Raw genomic sequence first — 20,881 nt, forward strand, 5'->3', positions numbered from 1 at the left:
TTTTATAATGCTTCACACATATTTTTTAAAACTGTTTTTAACTTGTGTTTTTTAAATAGATGTTTTAACTTTTGCACTAAAAGGATTTTGTTGCAAGGCTGCCTTCCACTTTGTTAGGCCTAGCCATGCGGCCTGCTCAGGTGGGTGCAAGGTGATGTAATTATTGGAAGGGGGCAGGTGGAGGGTAAAGAATGGTAGATTGGACCCCATGTGGGCCCTGATCCTGGGGACTGTGCATTTTTCAGTGTTTCAGGCGGGGTTGGGCTCAGACATGGGTGATGGGTGGACAGGCATGGAGATGGGATGGTAGTGGGATGAGTCGGGTCAGCAGACAGGAGACTTTGTTGGGTGGGATCGGGGGTGGTGGTGGTGGTGGCTTCATGACCCAGGAGCTCACCACTGATCACATGCCAACAGTGGGGGGGGGGGTTCCTGGGGGCAGGATCAGGGGGAACTGGTGGCCAGGCTCAGGGTTTTCTTCCTTGGAGTGGGATCAGGGAAGAGGTGGCAGCCACAGAGCTTGGGTGCTCGTCACCAGCCACATGGCAGCAATGTGTGTGGCGGTGTTCCTTGAGGAAAGGAGGAAGACTGATGTTCACATGGCACATGGTGGCTGGTTTTGAGAGGCAGGGCTGCCTGAGGGCAAGGCTGGTGACCAAATGGTGGGATGCTTGCCGCCAGCTGCAAGGTACAGGGGAGGGGAACTTCCATGGGGAAGGGATGTTTCAACGGCCGAACCAGAGCAGGGGCTTGTGAGGTTGTCAAGGCTGGTTGGGTGGCTTGCTGCCAAACATACACATCCTACTTAAGGGCTATGAGACCCTCAGCTCATAGAAAGGGGAGGGACATCAGAGGAGAACAGCATCTGGCTGCCTGGGTGGACCACGTGGGTGATTTAGCAGGCACTTAACACGTCCTAGCCTGCCTGTACTAGAATGGGTGAGGGGAACTTGTCTTTGATAGGGAAGGTTGGTGGGGGGTGGGAATCCCTGGGAGTTGGCACAACCACTTGGGGATTGTGGGGGGTTCATCCCCTTCCCCTCTTTCCAACCTCTACCTTTTCTCTCTCCATTCTCTCCTCATACAGGAGATATACTCTTCCGGTTTGTCTGGACTCAAGTCATGTAAAGGTAATAAAAAGGTAATGTAAAGCACTTTGAATTTTGCCTGTATGGCAGGTCCAGTAAGCTGGCAGCTGCCTGGAAAAGGGAAGCAATTGGCAGCTGCTGGTGGCATGTCCATGCATTCGTTCAGATGAGTTTGGGGAGGAACAGGAAAAAAATGGTTCTATACAGCTTGTAGCTGTGAATGCACCATTTTGGTGGATCCATCCTTGCAGTGTTTGGACAATTGTGGGAGTCAGCCGTGCAGTCAGAAGATTTTCCCCACAAATATGGGAAACCCTGGAGGCATGTCAGCTTTTCCGCTTGATCTGCTCTGTCTAAGATGGTAAAAGATCTTTAAATCATGAGACATGGCTTAGGGAATTCAGTATGTGTAGCTTGCTAAAGAAAAGCATCAGAGGTGATGTGATTGCTGTTTTTAATTATTTGAAGGGAAATCATGTGTAAAATTGGGAGAACCTGATTTTTGATGCTCCAGAGACTGGAACACAAATCAATAGATCCAAAGAAAAGAGATTCCAGCTAATCAGGAAGAACCTCTTGACTTGTTTGAGTGAGGAACAGACTGTCTCACAGAGCAGTGGACCCTCCTTTTCTTGAAGGTCACTGAACAGATGTTGGATGGCCACCTTTTGGGAGTACTTTTGTTGGGTATTCCTCTATGTCAGAGTATTCTTCTATGAAACTGGATCTCATTTCTCATTTATGAGGATAAAATATCTAGGTATCTTTTTGTTTTATTTAGGTTGTATTTCTGATAATTTTATACACAGATGCAATATAAATGCAGTATTATACCCACGCAGCCTCGATTATAGGTTGGTCTGGGCTTAAATACTTCAATGGCATATGCTGTACATGTCCAAATTTGGGGGAGGGGGGAGGGGATAACATTTGCTCAAATTATCCCTAAAAAGAGAAAAACATATTCACAGGAGAAAAATAGTTATTTAACTTAATTGAAACCGGAAAAGTACAAGATCAAGTAATGTTCAGTATATGCAAACCTGGAATGTTCAAATGGAAGGAAGGAGATAAAGAATGGAGCTTGGGAAGTTACTTTTCAAAAGTAATATGGTACTACCCATAATAGTGTTTACGAAGTAACCCGTAGCTCTTACTCAATACCATTTCCATTGCCTGTTAATCTTCCATTATCTTATGGTATTTTTGTAAGCGAGAAACCCTTAGGCCAAGAGACTGGCATAAAACCTCTCATCAAAATGCCTCTTAAAATACTCTTCCACAAAGAAAGAAAGAAAGAAAGAAAGAAAGAAAGAAGAAACTATTACTTGCTGCACAAATTACTTTGTTGTTACTTACTGTTGTTATTGTTTGCTATCAAACTGATTTTGATTTATAGCAATGATGTGAAATGAGAGGCTTTCATGAGCCCCATTCATCAACAGCCCCGCTAAGGTCATGCAAACTTTGTACAATCAATCCATCTGTAATGTGCCTTTTCTCTTTTTACTTTACTGAGCATTTTCATTTTTTCCAATGAGTCAGGGATAATTCCGATTTTGGTATTTAATGACATTTATTATATTTATTTATTTTATTTCTCCCAGGAGGAAGATATATCTTTACACTTGAGAATCTTCTCTAGTTCCTTCATGGCTACCTTATCAAGTCCTAGCTTTTTGCTGATTTCTCAAATAAGTTAATCTTTCTGTCAGCTTTCTTCACTATCCAACTTTCAAATCCATACATGGTGATGGGGAATACAATAGCTTGTAAAGCAGGGCCACCTACGAGCACCAAAAACAGTCTAGTTTAAAAAATTAAATCCTGACATTTGAGTTTCTATTGGTGCTCGTACAGAAATGAACTCATCCAAACACCGACATTGATACAACTGATCAGCCAAAACTTGTAGGAATGCACACAGATGTGCTCGTTCTGTTATTGTTCACTGCTGTCAAGTCAGCTTCAACTTATGGCAATCCTATGAATGAAAGACCTCAAAGACATCCTATCACCAACAGCCCTACTCAGGTTCAGAAGACCCAGGGCTGTGGCTTTCGTGATTGAGTCTATCTGTAATGTGGTCTTCATCTTTTCCTACTGCCTCCCACTTTAACAAGCTTTATTATCTTTTCTGAGTCATATCATCTCATGATAACCTTTCCTTAGTCATTTTGTCTTCTAGGAAGAGTTCTGGTTTGATTTGCTCTCAGACCCATTTATTTGCCATTTTGACAGTTCATGATATCCACAGAACTCTTCTTTAGCACTACATTTCAAAAGAGTTTATTCATGTGTCAACTTTCCCCACTGTCCAGCTTTCACCATACAAAGGAATGAGAAATATAATGGCATGATTCTGTACTGGCCCACTTTTGTCAGGAGCCCACCTCACAGACGGCAACTACCAAATACTGACATCTGCTATGTAACCTTGTAGTACTACCTTCCGGTTTTTGAAGCAGACCAAAATATACCTACTTTCTATACATTTTTGATTAAAGTCCTGTTTAGCACTACAGAAAATATATTTGATAATTCACAAAAAGCTGCAGCAACACCTGCACTTAGCCAGCAGTTTAGCCAAGAATTTACCGTATTTTCCGGTGTATAAGACGACTGGGCGTATAAGACGACCCCCAACTTTTCCAATTAAAATATAGAGTTTGTGATATACTCACCGTATAAGGCTACCCCTCTTCCAACGCACATCAAATAAAAATTAAAAAAACATCAGATTTGATTTCAATATGGTAGTAATTTTAATTCAAATGGTTATGACATGCAGGTGCTTAGCAGGAAAACTGTCACTTAGCCAGCACTGAGCCAGGGCAGTCAAAGCACTCTCAAAGTGCATTATTTCTTTAGTGTGTTTTGAACCATAGTCCAACACACAAGCCACTGCACCAGCCTAACCTACCTGACAGGAATGCTGAGAGGATAAAATACTGTGGAACCGTTGAGTCCCTGAAGCAAAAGGAATTGTGCAAAGTGTATCTTTGGGTTTTTTTAAATTAATTTTTAATTAATATTATGTCCAGTTCTGGGCACCACAATTCAAAAAGGACATTGAGAAACTGGAGCCATGTGTCCAAAGAAGGGTGACTAAAATGGTGAAGGGTCTGGAAACCATGAAGCCCTTTGAGGAAAGACTTAGGGAGCTGGGTATGTTTAGCCTGGAGAAGAGAAGGTTAAGAGGTGATATGAAAACCCTGTTTAACTATTTGAAGGGATATCATATTGAGGAGGGAGCAAGCTTGTTTGCTGCTGCTCCAGAGGCTAGGACCCAGAACAATGGATGCAAGCTCCAGGAAAAGAGATCCCACCTCAACATTAGGAGGAACTAAGGGACAGTAAGTGCTGTTGCACAGTGGAACACACTCCCTCAAAGTGTAGTGGAGTCAACTTCCTTGGAAGGCTTTAAAGCAGAGGCTGGATGGCCATCTGTTGGGGATGTTTTGATTGAGAGTTCCTGCATGGCAGAATGGGGTTGGACTGGATGGCCCTTGGGGTCTCTTTTAACTCTATGATTCTAAACCTTAAAAGACATGTACTGAAGAACTCAAGAGGTTATCTTTTGCCCTATGCAGTGGTCCTCAGACTGTGCCCTTGAAGAGATGTTGGACCTCATCTCCCAGAATCCTCTGCCACGTTGGCCAATAACCTGGGATTCTGGGAGCTGAAGTCCAAAATCCCCTTAAAAAGCAGAGTTTGGGGAGCATTGTGACCTATAGCAATGTTTCCCAAACTTTGGGCTCTAAATATTTTGGGCTTCCTCTCCCTGAATTCCTGACTGTTTGCTAGTTAGCTGGGGCCTCTGGGAGCTGAAGTCCCAAGCCCTTGGAGGACCAAAGTTTGGGAAGCACTGCCTTAGAGCCTTAACCCCTTAAAAATGTTTCAATCCTCTTAAAAAGCAGAGTTTGCTCTTGAACAGCACAGTTTGGGGACCACTGATATTATAGTACTGTTCCCTTTAAGAGATTTTGGACTCCAGCTCCCAGAAGCCTCAGCCATGTTGGCCAATAGCCTGGGCTTCTGGGAGCTGAAGTCCAAAGTCCCTTAAAAGAGCCTCCATTCACCTCTCCCAATCCCTCTCTGAGAACATTCCCAGCAAACTCCTTCAGGAGTCCCATCTGAAGGAGGACCTGAGGGGAACGGAGGAGACAAAGAGCCGAGGCTCGCTGTGGAAAGGAAGAGGGGAGAGAAGGAGGGAGGGAGGCGCCTGGTAGGTCTACCACCATTCTGAGCTGATACTCTTGATTTTTTCAAAGGCACCTACCTAAGTAGCTAGCCCCCTCCTCCCCACCCAGCCCAGGCAGCCTCCTCCTCTGCCGTGCTATTTGCGGTGCGCAAGGCTTCTTGGGAATTGTAGTCCAGCGCTTCCCTTTTTCTATGAAGAAGAAGAGGCGGAGCGGGGATGGCGGCGCCGCCGCCGGCTTCTGCAATTTTGCCTGACTCTCGGCCAAAGGGAAAGGGGTGGGTTTTGTGGAATAATGTGCTCTACTCTTGGCAGCAAGAAAATAAAAGCCCAAGATTATCTGTATCTGGTGCATTAGACGACCCCTGACTTTTGAGATGATTTTCCAAGGTTCAAAAGTCGCCTTATACACAGGAAAATACGGTAAACCTTTTATGACACTGCCTCTGTACACTGTTGTTAACAAGTAGTTCAGCGACTGAAATCACAACTCTCCAGTCTCTTGTTCTCACCTTTTGGAGGACTGGAGCTTCCTAAAGCTGAAGTCACTAGAAAAGATTTCCTTCCTCATGTCTCTGGGGCATAGATGTAGTGCTATTGGGCATGGGAAGCAATGTACTAGCCTATACTGTAAATGCCCATTTTTTATCTTTAAAAAGGTTGGAAAAGCTAATTTTTGGAATACAACTCCTAAACCTCCCAGTCACCATGCTGAATATGAGAGTCTTAGAACTGTAATCAAACAAAGGAACTTTCTCATGCTATGGATCTGCATCCTTCTTAATTTTGGTATGCAGTCAAGTAAACAGAGCTCATCTTGCTTATTCAGCTTTCTCATGACGTTACAAACTAATTTCAGCTAATTTTAATCGGCAAGGGCAGTCACTTGTAATCAGACTTTAAAATTACAGTAAACGTGAGTGAGGACTAGTGTCAAAATACTCACCAGACAGGGGATCTTTGCCAACCAGCAAGACATTTGGCAAATTCATTATAATCAGTTGCTGGAGAACTTCCTAAAAAGAAAAAGAAAAAAACAGAATAATAAAAAATAATTTTGGTTTTTGACAATGTACTGCTTCACTAGTTATTAAATGTCACTTGCCTAGAAGAACAAACCAGTCTTCCTAGACACATTAAGTTGCATACCAGCATCTAAATCCAGGTGTGAGCCCCAATTAGAGATGAGCCTGTGAATCAACTGCAGAAGGGAAGTCAACATTTATGCAAATCCCATTGTTTCAATGGGTCTACTCTGAGACTAGCAATTAGATTCAGGTGTATCTTTTTGAAGGTCTATCTTTTTGACAACCCCTGATTCACACAGGTGCTCTGCAGCAATCCTCTATTCTCAAAGTACAAAGTCTTAGGCGGGTTACATACCGCCATTTGGGACGTCCTCAGGACGTCCCAGTTTAAAAAAGGGGTGTCTCTTCTAGATGCCCCTAATCCTGTTGCGGACTCTGTCCGTAACAAATGGCAGCAGCCGTTCCACATGGCCGCCGCCATCTTGACGTAACGGACGCTGTGCATCCGCACATCGCGCCCCGGAAATGACGCCGTGAGTGTGCGACTAGCGCCTTGCGGCGTCTCTTCCAGGGAGCAAGAAGGAGTGCGATTTTCGCGCTCCTTCTTGGCAGCGTCCGGGAACCGTGCCGTTTGGCTGCTGTGGTTCCCGGATGCTGCAACCGGCGGCAACGCGAGACGGCCCCTTCTTGGCCGTCTGTAACGCGCCTTATTTCCTCCACCAACACTTTCCCAGCAATCTTGATAGAGATCGCCCTTTTTGTTGCTTTTAGCCATGGAGCTGCAGCGTGGGATCGGGATACCCACACATAGACAATATTATAATTATATAATATAATACACAGATAATATTAAACATTATACAATGGTTAGTTATGCATAGACATTAAGCATGCAGGCAGCATAAAACCCCACAAATGGTGTTTACTCTTAGAGTACACCTCTTTGTTGCTAATTTAGGCAACCAAATCCCCATAATTACATATATAACACATCAATGTGAGGGGAGACTGAAAGAAGTCATATACGTTTTGCAAGAATGCTATGCTATTTTCTTCCCAAAATGGTGCACAAGTAGTGAGGTTGGATCTCATTGCTATGTAAGACTGCTGAACTAGTACTTTAAAATAAATATCTTTACGTACTTGCCCTCTGTTTGTCTTCCCACTCTCCTTGCCCCTTCATTGAGTTTATTCTTCCAGTACTTCCTTCTTGGCTAAACTCTGGGTTATTTCCTCCATTTCATGCCTTCATCCTTTCTTCATCTAGTTTCCCGTTTGCTTTGGAACTCACTACATCCTGTCCTTCCCTTTTCTTCCCTTGATATTTTGCTTGAAAATATACTCCAATCTGCTTCTTTTTGTCCTCCATGTAGCCTTGTTTTTTAGAGTGCAGATTAGCTGTTTGCTCTTTTTAAATTATAATTATTACAACTCAAGAAAACACATCTGGGTGTAGCTGTATTGTCCATACAGTGAAATACAATAGAATCAAAAATTCAAAAAACAGTAATATCTTTCTTGGGTCCATTAAAAATGCACAAAATACATCATACAAGCTTTTGAAGCTTCACTGGCTTCTTCATCAGGCACAGCTGTTAAAAACCATACAGAAGAAAAAGTCATAGGCCTACATTTTGCCAAAATGCACCAAGGAATTCCAGAAGAAAATCAGCATTTGCTTTAGAGACCCATGACTACATAGATCACAAAAAACTATGGATGGCACTTAAAGATGTGGGAGTGTCAACATATCTAATAGTCCTGGTGAGAAATATGTACTTAGGACAACAGGATACTGTTAGAACAGGATATGGAGAAACAGAATGGTTACAAATTGGCAAGGGTGTCAGGGATGGCTATATTCTATCACTTCATTTGTTCAACCTGTACACTGAGAGTATTATAAAAAGAACAGGTTTACAGTCAGAAGAAGGAAGAGTGAAGATAGGGGGAAGGAACATTAACAATCTATTCTAAGATATGCAGATGACACCATACTACTATCAGAAAACATCTCATATTTGGAACAATTACTGAGGAAGGTAAAAGAGGAAAGTGCAAAGGTAGGTTGAATGCTGAACATAAAGAAAACAAAAATAATGACTACTGAGGAACTACACAAATTTAACCTATGTAACAAGGAAATCAAAGTAGTTAAAGACTTCCCTTAACTTGGATCAAACATTGATCAGAATAGAGACTGCAGTCAAGAAATCAGAACACAACTAGGAATGTGAAGGGCTGCTATGAAAGAACTAGACAAGATCCTATAGTGTAAAGATACACAACTGAACACTGTAGGATTGTCCAAGCTGTTGTATTTTCCATCATCATGTACAGATGTGAGAGCTGGACAGTGAAGAAAGCTGATGGGGGGGAAAAGCAACTTCTTTGAGATGCGATGCTAGAGAAGAGTGCTGAGGATACTGTGGACAGGCAAAAAGACAAACAGATTCTAGAACAGATCAAGCCTGAATTCTCCCTAGAATCCAAGATGATCAAACTGAGGCTGTTGTACATTGGCCACATCATGAGAAGGTAAGACTCACTAGAAAAGACAACAATGCTAGGGAAAGTAGAAGGCAGCAAAGAGAGAGGAAGACCACACACCAGATGGCTAGAGTCAATCAGGGAGGTCATGGATCTGAGACTGCAGGACCTTAGCAGAATAGTGGAGGATAGAGGGGTTGGAGATGTCTCATCCACAGGATCGCCATGAGTCAAGGACAACTCCAGGGCAGTTAATAACAACAACAAAGGAAAGGGGTGGGCAGCCTCCAATAGGACAGAAACAGCCTGGATCTCAGGAAAAGGTGCTTTTTCTGTTGCTAATAGAGCTGAAATTTTATTGCCTGGATTTTACAACTCTTTGTCTCCCAGTGCCCAAATGACCAAAGAGGGAAGTGGCCTCCGGCTGCATTAATATCCATCCAGACTATCTTGGCAACAACAACAACAAAAACAGCATCTTGACAAAATGTAGGTCTGTGATTCTAAAATCATTTTTTTCCTTTTCCTATGTGATTTTTAACACCTTTGCCTGATGAATTAGCCAGTAGAGCTTCAAAAAATTGGTTGGCCCGATAAAGGTACTGCTGCTTTGTGAATTTTGGATGTTAACTTGTTTTACTACAACTCCCAGAATCCCTGAACCTGGCTGAGAAATTCCTAGAGTTGTAGTCTGAAAAAAGTAACTCTGCCAAGCTTTGTAACTGTATTATTTCTTTTAAGTATTATTTCTAAAGTACAGACTTAACTAGGGTTATAGACACAAAAGGCCAACTGAAAGAGAAGTCATGCAAGAAGGCACATGCCCCTTAAATTCCTATGATGCGGTTCAGATGCTCTAAAAGTTCCATGCAGAAAGAAAGCACCTGGCTGTTGCAACCCCCCACAGAAAGTTGGTGCAACCACATTTGTAGGTGCTGTTCCCTGGAAGCAACTCTAATAACAGAAATAACTTATTTTTCAGGTATTCAATTAACATAGGTCTATAAGATTGTAAAGTTTATGAGTGGGGCTTATGAGTAATACACATCCAGTCATTTTCTTCCCTCCTGCACTAGGTAGATTAGAGATCCCTACTGGCTCACATTATTCTGGAAGAAATAAAAAATTCAAAACTGAGTCATGAGACAAACCAACCACCTCCTCCTCCTCCCCCATTTAAACATGACTAGTCAAGGTCAATTAGGGTCAGAAGGTTAAAGAACCAACATTTGCTTAACAGACTTGCTTTAAAGTCAGTCTCAACCTTGAGTACATCCTGGGAAAATTGATTAAAAGGTCAGAGGGCAGGTTAGCCAACAAGAAACAGGAGGAAAACATAGCTTAGGAGACATAAGGACAATAGTCCAATTTCACTTGACATCAAGGAAAACCACAAAATAGATGAGCTTCCTTTAATATGAAACAACGAACAAACTATAATGGAAAAAAGACTTTGGTCCACATGCCCAAGGGCTTCTGCTGATAGTTCAACTTTTATATATTAGTATAGATGTCAAAATCTCAGTTAAAGTAGACTCTATAGGTGAGGCCAAATCACACCTTCCTTGTGCAATCCTTCTGCCTTATTCATAGAATTTATGACCAGTTCAGATTATACTGCCTTCCTGTTCTAACATTCCCATAACTTCCAACTGTTTCTTCTATCTTTTTTTAACTGTGCAGAAAAGCCATTAGGCAGGTAAAACTCCACATTTCATTTCTTATTTGTAGTGTTATGATGAGCACCCTTACTGGTAATACCAATAATTTTAGAAGGACAGTACTAAATTTGGGAAATTCTGACACACTAGTGATTTATTTTACCTTACATTTACTGGTAACCTTGGCAGCTAGGAATGTGTTTCACCAAAGGAGTGCTTTGGCTGGAACATTAGCTACAGCCACAGTTGTCAGACTGAGCCAACTTCCATCACAAATTATAAGTTACCTGCTATATTTATTCATAAACATGCACCTCATCTTACTTATATATTATCTTGGCTCTTATTTACTCCTACCACAGTTTAAGAAGGGGATTAGCCAGATGGAATGTATCCAAAGGACAGAGACCAAGATGGTAAAAGTCCTGAAAACAAAGTGCTATTTATTTATTTATTTTCATTTATATGCAGCTGTTTTCTCAGAGTGGGACCCAAAGCAGCTTTCAAAATAAATTAATTAAAAACCAATGACATAATGTTAAAAAATAAAAATCATCATATTTAAAATAGTATAAAATTATTTTTTTTACAAAATTCTTTAAAAATACTCTCTCTCTCGTGTCTTCACCAAGTAAGCCTGTGATGATGGTGGGATCAAGAGAAAGTCCTCGTCTACCAGGCTTTATAGGACCAGCATTTTGAATTGTGCCAGAAATGAACCAGTAGCCAGTGAAGTTGTTTTAACATGCAGGTTACATGCCAGTTGTATAACTGACCCCATCAGCATTCTGGCCACAGCGTTTTGGATGTTTCTGAAGAGTTTGCAAAGGCAGTCCTACACAGAGGCAGTCCTACACAGAGTATGCTACAGTAGTCCAAATGGGATGTAATCAAGGCATGTGTTACCGTAGCCAACACCTCAAGGAATGGGTGCAGCCAGCAAACCATTTTAACTGTGCAAATGCACACCTGGCCACTGCTGAAACCTAGGCATCCAGGCTCAGAGATGAGGCTCATGATATGAGCCTGCGATTTCAGGGATGGGGAATGTAACCCTATCCAGCACAGGCAGAGACTCTATTTCCTGAACTGCCATACGACTGACTAAGAGCACCTCTGTCTTGTCTGGATTAAGTTTCAAATTGTTTGCCCTCATCTAGTCCATTGCTAACAACAGGCATTGGCTCAATATTGAGACAGCTTTCTTGGAATTGGGTCGAAAGGAGAAACAGAGCTGCCATCAGCATATTAGTGTCACCAAACCCCTAAACTCCAGGTGACCCTTCCCAGCAATGTCATACAGATGTTAAATAGCATGTGGGACAAAAACTGTACCCCAAGAGACACCACAGGCCAATGGCCAGTGTGCTGAATAGGAGCACCCACAAGTACCACCATCTTCCAGGAAGTCCCATCTCAAAGAAGTGGTCCAAAAGGATACCATGGTTGATGGTACTGAAAGCCTCTAAGACAATGGTTCCCAACCTGTGGGTTGGGACTCCTTTGGGGGTCAAATGACCCTTTCATGGAGGTTGCCTAAGACAATTGGAAAACACCTATTTATTTACAGTTATGAAGTAGCAGTGGAAATAATTTCATGGGTTTGGGCCACCACAACATGAGGAACTGTATTAAAGGGTCGTAGCATTAGGAAGGTTGGGAACCACTGCTCTAAGAGGTCTAGCAGACCCCGGTCTCCTCATCTCCACTTCCTGGCATAAGTCATCCACCAAGGAAACCAAAGCAGTATCCATCTCCTAACAGATTGAAATGGATCTACATAACCTCTAGGACTCTGCTCCAAAACTGGAATGTTGGAGACTGGTTATCCAAAATGGTGGGATCCAGGGAGGATTTTTAGTAACCACCTTACCATAGACTTCAGGATTGAAACCTCCCTTGCTTCAATGATGCATTCACCACTCCCCTTATCAACTCAGCCAGTCCTGCTCTAGCTGCTTTCAGGAATCAGGCAGAGCAAGGACCAGTATACATGTGGTAGTTCTCACCTCTCCAAGGATCCTGTCCACATCAGCAGGCTTCACAAATTAAAACATATTCAATAATACAGGCTATGCAGGATGCAAAGTAACATCCACTAGACCTGTCTTAATTACAGTGTCCAAATCAGAGTGGATCCAAGCAATTTTGTCTGCAAACTGTCTTGCAAATCACAGCAGGCTGTTTTTTGTTTGTCTGTTTGTTTATTTTCTTTTGTTTTCTTCTTGTCAGTCAGAGTCTAAAAGGCCCCTGGACACTGGATGACACTGTGCAGATGCAATGGTGGCAGAGAAGTATAATTTCTTCATTGTCACCATTGCCATGTCATAGGCCTTCCAATGGGCTCTAGCCCATGTTCGGCCAGACTTGCTCTGAGTCTTCTGCCAGTATAACACTAGTCTCTTTCCCACCCATTTTATCACACCAGCTCCCTAGTGAATGAGGGGGCTGGCTTGGCTCCACTCCACAGGAGTAGATGCTTAGGGGGCAATCGTGTCCACTTTCCTAGCCATTTCCCCTACTCCAGAGATCAGCCAGAGCTTCAACAAGATCACCTAGTAAGGCAACAAGAAACTCCACAAGAGCCATCAAGAATCCAACTAGATTGACAAGTCTCCTGGGGTGAAACATCTTATTTGTCCCCCCATCCCTACAGAGACTACAAATCCCAATGAGTCTAAACCTCACCAGATAGTGATCAGTCCACTGCAATGGAACTGTAGACAGTTCTTCCATACCCAGATCATCACTATCCCACCAAGTACAGAAACTTAGGTCCAGTGTGTGTGCTGCAGCATGGATGGCACCAAATATTATTTGGGACAGACCCATGGCAAGAATGAAGTCCTGACAGAATGGTCTCTGTGTGGATGTTGAAGTTCTTGGTACAAGCAGTCAAATGGACTCCAACATTGTCACCAAGGCCACTTCAGTCACCTTACGAAGGAAAACTGTTGAGTATGGGATGAGGGGTACTTCCTTGCTCTCACAACTTTATCCAGCCAGACTGTCGTAATACAAGCCCTATGAGGAACAGTTGAGGGAAGAGGGTATGATTAGCTTGGATAAAAGATTGAGAGATTGTAGGACAGCCAGCTTCAAATATCTGAATGGCTATCATGTGGAAAACAAAGGGAGCTTGTTTCCTGTTCCTGCTCCAGAGGAACTGTTGTCAAACTATGTCAGGGAGCACTAGGCTTTGAGTACTGGACTACAGCCCCAGAAGATCAGAGTTTAAATCCCTGGCATGGACATGGAAACTCACTTGGTTACCTTGGTCAAGCTGCACTCAGCCTCAGAGGAAGGCAAAGGCAAACAACCTCTGAACAAATCTTGTCAAGAAAACTCTAAACAAATCTTGCCAAGAAAAAACCCATTCACCTCAGGGTTGCCATAAGTCAGAAACAACTGAAAGGCATGCAACAACAACAAACCCATGTCCCATTTTTCAATCAGGGAGCTACAGGATAAGCAGTGGTGTCACGAAAAATGTCATTCAGCCTATAAAGGTGGTTTTTGGTTAAAAACACAATACTTCCTTCTATAGTTTCTGTGTACACAGCAATGTATGTGGAAATAAAGGGGCCTAAATACCCTAATGGTGCCAGATCCTATCTGATCTTGGAAGCTAGCAAGGTGAGCTCTGGCTAATACTTGGATGGGAGGCCAACAACGAACACTAGGAGCTATAGGCTATATTTTAGAGAAAGGAACTGGAAGAGTATTCCTAATTTGGAATTAATTTCCTGATGGTCAAGCCCTCCACTTGATCTTTGGCATTTTCCTCCTTATAGTACAAATTCATGTTAACACAGGCAGCCCTCACGGTTACAAAAGCCCTGTAAAGATGGTCTTCAGGAAGGTATAGTGAACTGCAGAGAGCAGAAGGCGAGAGATAGATGCCTTTGAGACTAGCTGATATATTTCAGTCTAGTCTATCTCCCTGAGACCTGCAGACTACTGTATATTCTTTACAAAGATTTAAGTAGGTAATAGAATTATTAGAGAATGTATAGAATATAGCAAAAAGCACTCCTAATACATTTTAGCATAAGCTTTCATGGACTCCTTTCCACCTCATCAGTTGCATCTGGTGTCCATGAAAGTTTATAATAATAATAATAAATTTATTTATGTTTCCCTGCCTCTCCCAGTGGATCGAAGCGGGGTTATAGACTAAGTAAAATCACAAAGTATGTATCTAAAAATTCAATTAAAAACCGCTAAAAATGATAAAAATCAATGACAGACAATAACAATAGCATCACAAGCAAGGCAGGGATCATACATAGACAAGAGCATATCATTCATATCCGGGGGGGGGGGTATTCATATCAGGGGGGTATGCTCGACTAAAAAGCTCAGTTTTAACTGCTTTTCTAAATGTTTCTAACAAGGCCATCAAATGGATCTCCTCAGGAAGACTGTTCCAAAGTCTCAGAGCCATTGTTGAGAATGCTCTTTGGGAAGTAATAGTGTATTTGGAGGTTGCTATTTCCAATAAGTTCTTACCCGATGTTCTAAGAGTGCGGGGTGGATTGTACGGTGCCCGGAAGCGAATAGGGAGCCAGTGAAGATCTTTTAGAATAGGTGTAATACGGTCAAACCTTGATGAACTGGTGACCAATCTGGCTGACATATTTTGTACTAACTGAAGCTTCCGAGCTTGGTATAAGGGTAGCCCCATGTAAAGCACACTACAGAAATCTAGACGAGAGATTACCAGAGCATGTACCACCACGTCAAGGTCCCTTTGGTCTAGGTAGGGTCGCAGTTGGCGTATCAACCGAAGTTGATAGCAAGCATTTCTGGCCGTCACATCTACCTGAGATGTCAATTGGAAGAACGAGTCCGGAAGTACTCCTAGACTGCAAACTTCGTCCTTCAGGGGAAGTGTGACCCCATCCAGGACAGGTTGGCAAATTTCCTTCCTTAGACCTGAGGAACCTATCACGAGTACTTCCGTTTTCTCTGGATTCAGTCTGAGTTTGTTTTCCTTCATCCAGCCCATTACCGACTCCAGGCAGGCATTCAGAGGAGAGATGCTATCCTTGGTCCCTGTATCAGTCAGAGACATAGGCGCGTTCCGGACGGACCCTATGGGGCATCATCGTTACGCGCGAGGGGCAGTGCTTCCTGACGCGCCTTGTCCCTCGTGCATAACAAGTAATCAAAATGGCAGTGTCGCCATTTTGACGTCACAGATGCGCAGCATTCGGACATCGCGCACCGGAAGTGGTGCTGCGAGTGCGTGCCTCGCGGCGCCTCTTCCAGGGCGCAGGAAGAAGCGCCATTTTGGCGCTTCTTTCTTGCTGCGCCCGGGAACCACGTGGTTTGGCTGCTGCGGTTCCTGGATGCAGCAACAGGCAGCGGTGCGAGACCGCCCATTTTGGGTGGTCTGTAACGCGCCATAGAGAAACATATTTGGGTGTCATCAGCGTACTGGTAACACTGCGCCCGATATCTCCAGATGATCTCTCACAGCGGTTTCATGTAAATGTTAAATAGCATGGGGGACAAAATGGCTCCTTGAGGGACACCAGATGTCAGTTCCCTCTTAGAGGAGCAAGTGTCCCCCAGCTTCACCATCTGTTATGGAAGAGGTAGGATCAGAACCACTGAAGCGCAGTGCCTCCGATACCCAATTTCCTCAGGCGTTCCAGAAGGATACCGTGGTCAGTGGTATCGAAAGCTACTGAGATGTCCAAGAGTACCAGCAAGGTCACACTTCCCCTGTCGATGTCCAAATGGAGATCATCGACTAAGGCGACCATGGGAGTCTCAATTCTGTATCCCGCCCTGAAGCCGGTTTGAAATGGGTTCAGATAATCAGTTTCATCCAAGATAGCTTGGAGTTGGAAGGCAACCGCTGTCTCAATCACCTTGCCCAAGAATGGCAGCAAGGAGACCGGTCTATAATTGTTTCTCACCAGGGGATCCAGGGAAGGTGTTTTCAGTAGCGGTTTGACCACTGCTAATTTCAATTTGGATGGAAATTTGCCCTCCCGGAAGGATGCATTGATTATTAATCGTAACAATGTAGTTACGGCATCTCCTCCATGAGCGGTCGACCAAGAAGGGCAGGGATTGAGAGTGCACGTTGTCTTCTTTACGCATCCAAGAGGCTTGTCCACTTCCTCAGTATTTACAAATTCAAAGTGATCCAGCTTAATAGGGTCCACAAAAGCTCTGGATACCTCTCCTATTGTTTCTGGTTTCTGTTGAAATATATCAGCTAGTCCATCTCCCTGAGAACTGTAGGCTACAGTATATTCTTTACGAAGCATCCCAAATTAAACAGTGTATAAAATACATAAAAAGCCAATACAACTGTAATCCAAGGTTGATGAAAAACTGGAGCAGGAGGGAGAAAAGGAATGTCAATATTCTGGGGAGGGGGAGAGAAAGAATACCAATTTTAAAAATCAAAACAGCCAAGTTGTAGCCTGCTTGAACCAAAGTGTCCTGAAGCAATTTTTACAATTTTAGTACAAGAATAGAATCAATTAAGTCAATTATCTGACAATAACTACATATATAAATAACTACATATATAAATAAGCAACAACAGAAAAAGAATGAAAGCATGAAAAAAAATTACCATCAGTAGGACAGGAAGGATTACAACACATATTTCCCATGGAAAGAATCTTAGAATTCAAAAGGAGAAAGAATAGGAAAACATAACATTAATTTTACTAAGCCAGTTTGCTGCTTCAGATCAGTTCAAGAAAAAAAAAAAAATACAAGTGCTAAAGATCCAGCAGAATGAAGAGATGAAGAATAAACAATAATCAAAGATAAAAGATATAAAGAAAAGAGACGTATGAATTTATCCTCATAAAGCCCTGCAAGGTAAGTTAGGCTGAACAACGGTGACTCACTCAAGACCACACAGTGAGCTTCAGGGCTGAGAGGAATCTGACACTTCAAGCAACAAGAATAAAAGAACTAACAGATAAGGAAATACACATGTAACACACACACAAAATTAATTTATATTAACACCTGTAAAGTAAATCTGTACTTTTCTTACTGCCTTCTACCTTACCAAGCTTTATTAGCTTTTGTAGTAAGTCATGTCTTCTCACAATATGTCCAAAGTACAAGTGTTTAGTCATCTTGTCTTCTAGGGAGCATTAAGGCGTGATTTGCTCTGGGACCCATTTATTGATCTTTTTAGCAAACTGCAATATCCACAGAACTCTTCTCCAGCACCACATTTCAAATGAGTTGATTTTCTTCCTATCAACTTTCTTCACTGCCCAGCTTTCACATCCATACATATAAACAGGAAATATAATGGCATGGACAATCCTAACTTTGGTAGTCAATTATATACTTTAACACTTCAGGATCTTGTCAAGTTCCTTCATGGCTGCCCTCCCAAATCCTAGTCTTCTGATTTCTTGACTACAGTCTTCTCAGGAGTTGCATATGCTTTTGTTTTGCCATAATGTAGTAATGGGAATTATGCCCACCTGAACTTTGAATTATGTGCAGTTTAATTAGGTGGTTGTAATGTTTGCTGATCAGTTCTGACAATGAAACTGGGTCAGGATGTATAGTTTTCTTAATAAAGGTTTCTGAGTTTTTACTACTGAGCCTGAGTTTGTGAATGTTGGTATCCTGCTGTACTTGACAAGTGTCTATTCTGGTTAATGACTGAGCCAAGGTATGGAAAATCAATGTTCAATGCTGTTGTTTTTGTTTTGTGCCTCCAAGTCGTTTTTATTTAGGGTGACTTTTTCACAGGGTTTTCTTGGCAAGATTTGTTCAGAGGAGGTTTGCCATTGCTTTCCACTGAGGCTGGGAGCATGTGACTTGCCCAAAGTCACTCAGTGGGTTTCATGGCCAAGCGATTTAGATTTCCTGCATTGCAGGGGGTTGGAATGGATGGCCCTTGCAGTCTCTTCCAACTCTACGATTCTATGAACCCTGGTCTCTAGAGTCATACTCCAACACGCAAACCACTATGCCACACTGACTCTTTAATGTTGTTACATTCCACCTATTTAATTCCTGTCAAGAATGTGTACATACGAAGCATTACACTGGCACATAATGAAGTTATCATGAGGAATTGTACAGACTTTATTATCCACGATCAGTTGCAAAATCTCTACTGTACACCAAATACAGGGAACTTAGATGTAACTGGCTCACTGAATTCAGCATCTATTCATGCTAAGACGTCTGCAAAGAACTATTTGCAAGAACAGGAAATCCTTTACTTAAAAATAATTGGGGTTGTTAACAGTAATGACAGGCCCGCATGAAAAGGGACTACAGGTTTTCTGCCTACACTGTGCAAAACGGTGTTATAGTATGGAAGGAAATTTGCACCCACCCAAGAAAAAGGAAAGGAGAAAGATAGTGGAAGAAAAATTATGAGGAGTGGCAGCATAGCTCCTTTCTCTGTTGTCGTACAAAAAAGGACTACATAAACATGGCCTTACCTCCTAAAGTGTCAGGGTCATTAGCAGAAAATGATGGAGTAGCAACACCTGATAATTTGACATGAATGAGAGACCTCCTAGAGCTCCAGACATCAATTGCTCTCTTCTGGTCAAGGCTGTGGCTTCTTTGATTGAATTAATCTACCTGTAGTATGATTTTCATTTTACCCAGCATTATCATCTTTATCAATGAGTCATTTAATCTCACAATATGTCCAAAGCACAACACCCTCAGTTTTACCATCTTGGCTTCTAGTGAGAGTTCAGGCTTGATTTACTCTCAGAATCATTAATTTGTCTTTTTAGCAGTCCGTGGTATCCACAGAACTCTTCTCCAGCACCATATTTCAAATGAGCCAGAGCCTTATTGCACAAGGCTGGTAAACGCAAGTTGTGTCGGGATAACAATGCCTTAAGTTGGTGCTTATCGCATGGCATTGTCCCTATTCTGTTATTATCCCATGGGAGACCATTTTAAAAGCACTATACTGTAATGGCATGTTGTGCTAATGGTGCCCTCATTCTTTCTCTCATTCTCTCTTTCACACATTGTCAAAAAAACTGAAAATGTAAGAGGAAAAGTCAAAAGAGTCTATAGTTTAATAAAGCATTAATATTCCTCCTCCTTCTTGCTATGTTTTCTTTCTGACATATCAATCATTGAATGAGGATAGATCAGGCAGTTAGCAGCAGCTACCCACTTTCATCAGCCAGCAATTAGTACAGACTGGGAGGCACTCATACAAGGGAAAAAAAGGGGGGAGGGAGGCCTTTAAAAGGTAACCCTCTAAAATATTGCCTACAGCACTTGGTATTCATTGGCAGTCTCCCATTCAAGTACTAACCAGGGCTGACCCTGCTTAGCTTCCAAGATCAGACTGGATCTGGTGCCTTTAGGGAAATTATGTAATTTAGTTACAAATTATTATTTATCACATTTGTCTGGATTTTCAGAATGTATTGATTATGTTCTTATTAATAAATGGAAATAGGACACAATTTTGTTACATATTACATTCATGTTTGGTGTTTTTAAACCCACATACTACATTTTTATAAGGCCATCCTTTTTTCCCCTCTTTCGCATGCTAGTAGTTACCTTCTCCTTAGATGTAACTGGTTAATATATTTAACAACTGCCTATAGACTTTCAGAAATAAGTCTAAGACAGTGATGGCAAACCTATGGCATGAGTGCCAGAGGTGGCACTTAGAGCCCTCTCTGTGGGCACACATGCCATTGCCCCAGCACAGAGTTTGCCAGAAGTTGTTACTAGTAAGCCAGAGGGACGTGGCACTTTGTGATAAATAAGTGGGTTTTGGGTTGCAGTTTGGGCACTCAGTCTTTAAGACTACCGAAGCTACCAAACCTCGTGATATTTTATATACTCAAATGTTGCAGTTAAACACACTACCCACTTTCAAGTCTACTTGGTCTCAGAAAGATATCAAGATTCAAAAAGCAACACTGATCTAAACTTACAAACATGTATTTGTATTTCAGCTTCAGATGACCTTAATTACAGACATCAAGTATCTCCAACTTATCTTTTTATATCTGTATAACATATATACAGTCTGCATTACACAGTATGTCAGCATTTTGTATAAAGTTTTAAATATGCATCTTTCGAACTCTAGAGAACATAAAAATTATGTTACTTGTGTTGACATAAAAAGGTTGCAAACTAAATAATTCACAGGGTGTTGTCCTCTGTAATTCAATGCCTTTGTTAGGTTAGTTCCATTTGTTAATTGCCCAGATGACACTGCCAAACAGTCTTTCATTATCCTCTACACAGACATAATTAATTATTTTTCTTTCTCTCTGTGTTGTATATATGGGACCATGTGACTTGGTTTGTTTGTTTACATGCACACACACACTTTTGAATTTATATGGGCTAGTATATTAAGAGAAAAATAAACTGATATGGAGAAAATTTAATTTTAGA

The 20,881-nt window shown here is 42.0% G+C and overlaps 1 protein-coding gene across 1 annotated transcript in view; it reads right to left on the reverse strand.

The window, feature by feature from the left end:
* The window catches only part of CCDC88C (coiled-coil domain containing 88C), a 142,064-nt gene that overhangs the window by 70,621 nt on the left and 50,562 nt on the right, over window positions 1-20,881 (reverse strand). Inside the window, 1 exon segment of the mRNA XM_042460573.1 lies at window positions 6,236-6,305. Coding sequence (XP_042316507.1) covers window positions 6,236-6,305 — 70 coding nt within the window.

This window comes from Sceloporus undulatus, chromosome 1 (assembly GCF_019175285.1).
Source record: "Sceloporus undulatus isolate JIND9_A2432 ecotype Alabama chromosome 1, SceUnd_v1.1, whole genome shotgun sequence".
Lineage (NCBI taxonomy): Eukaryota > Metazoa > Chordata > Lepidosauria > Squamata > Phrynosomatidae > Sceloporus > Sceloporus undulatus.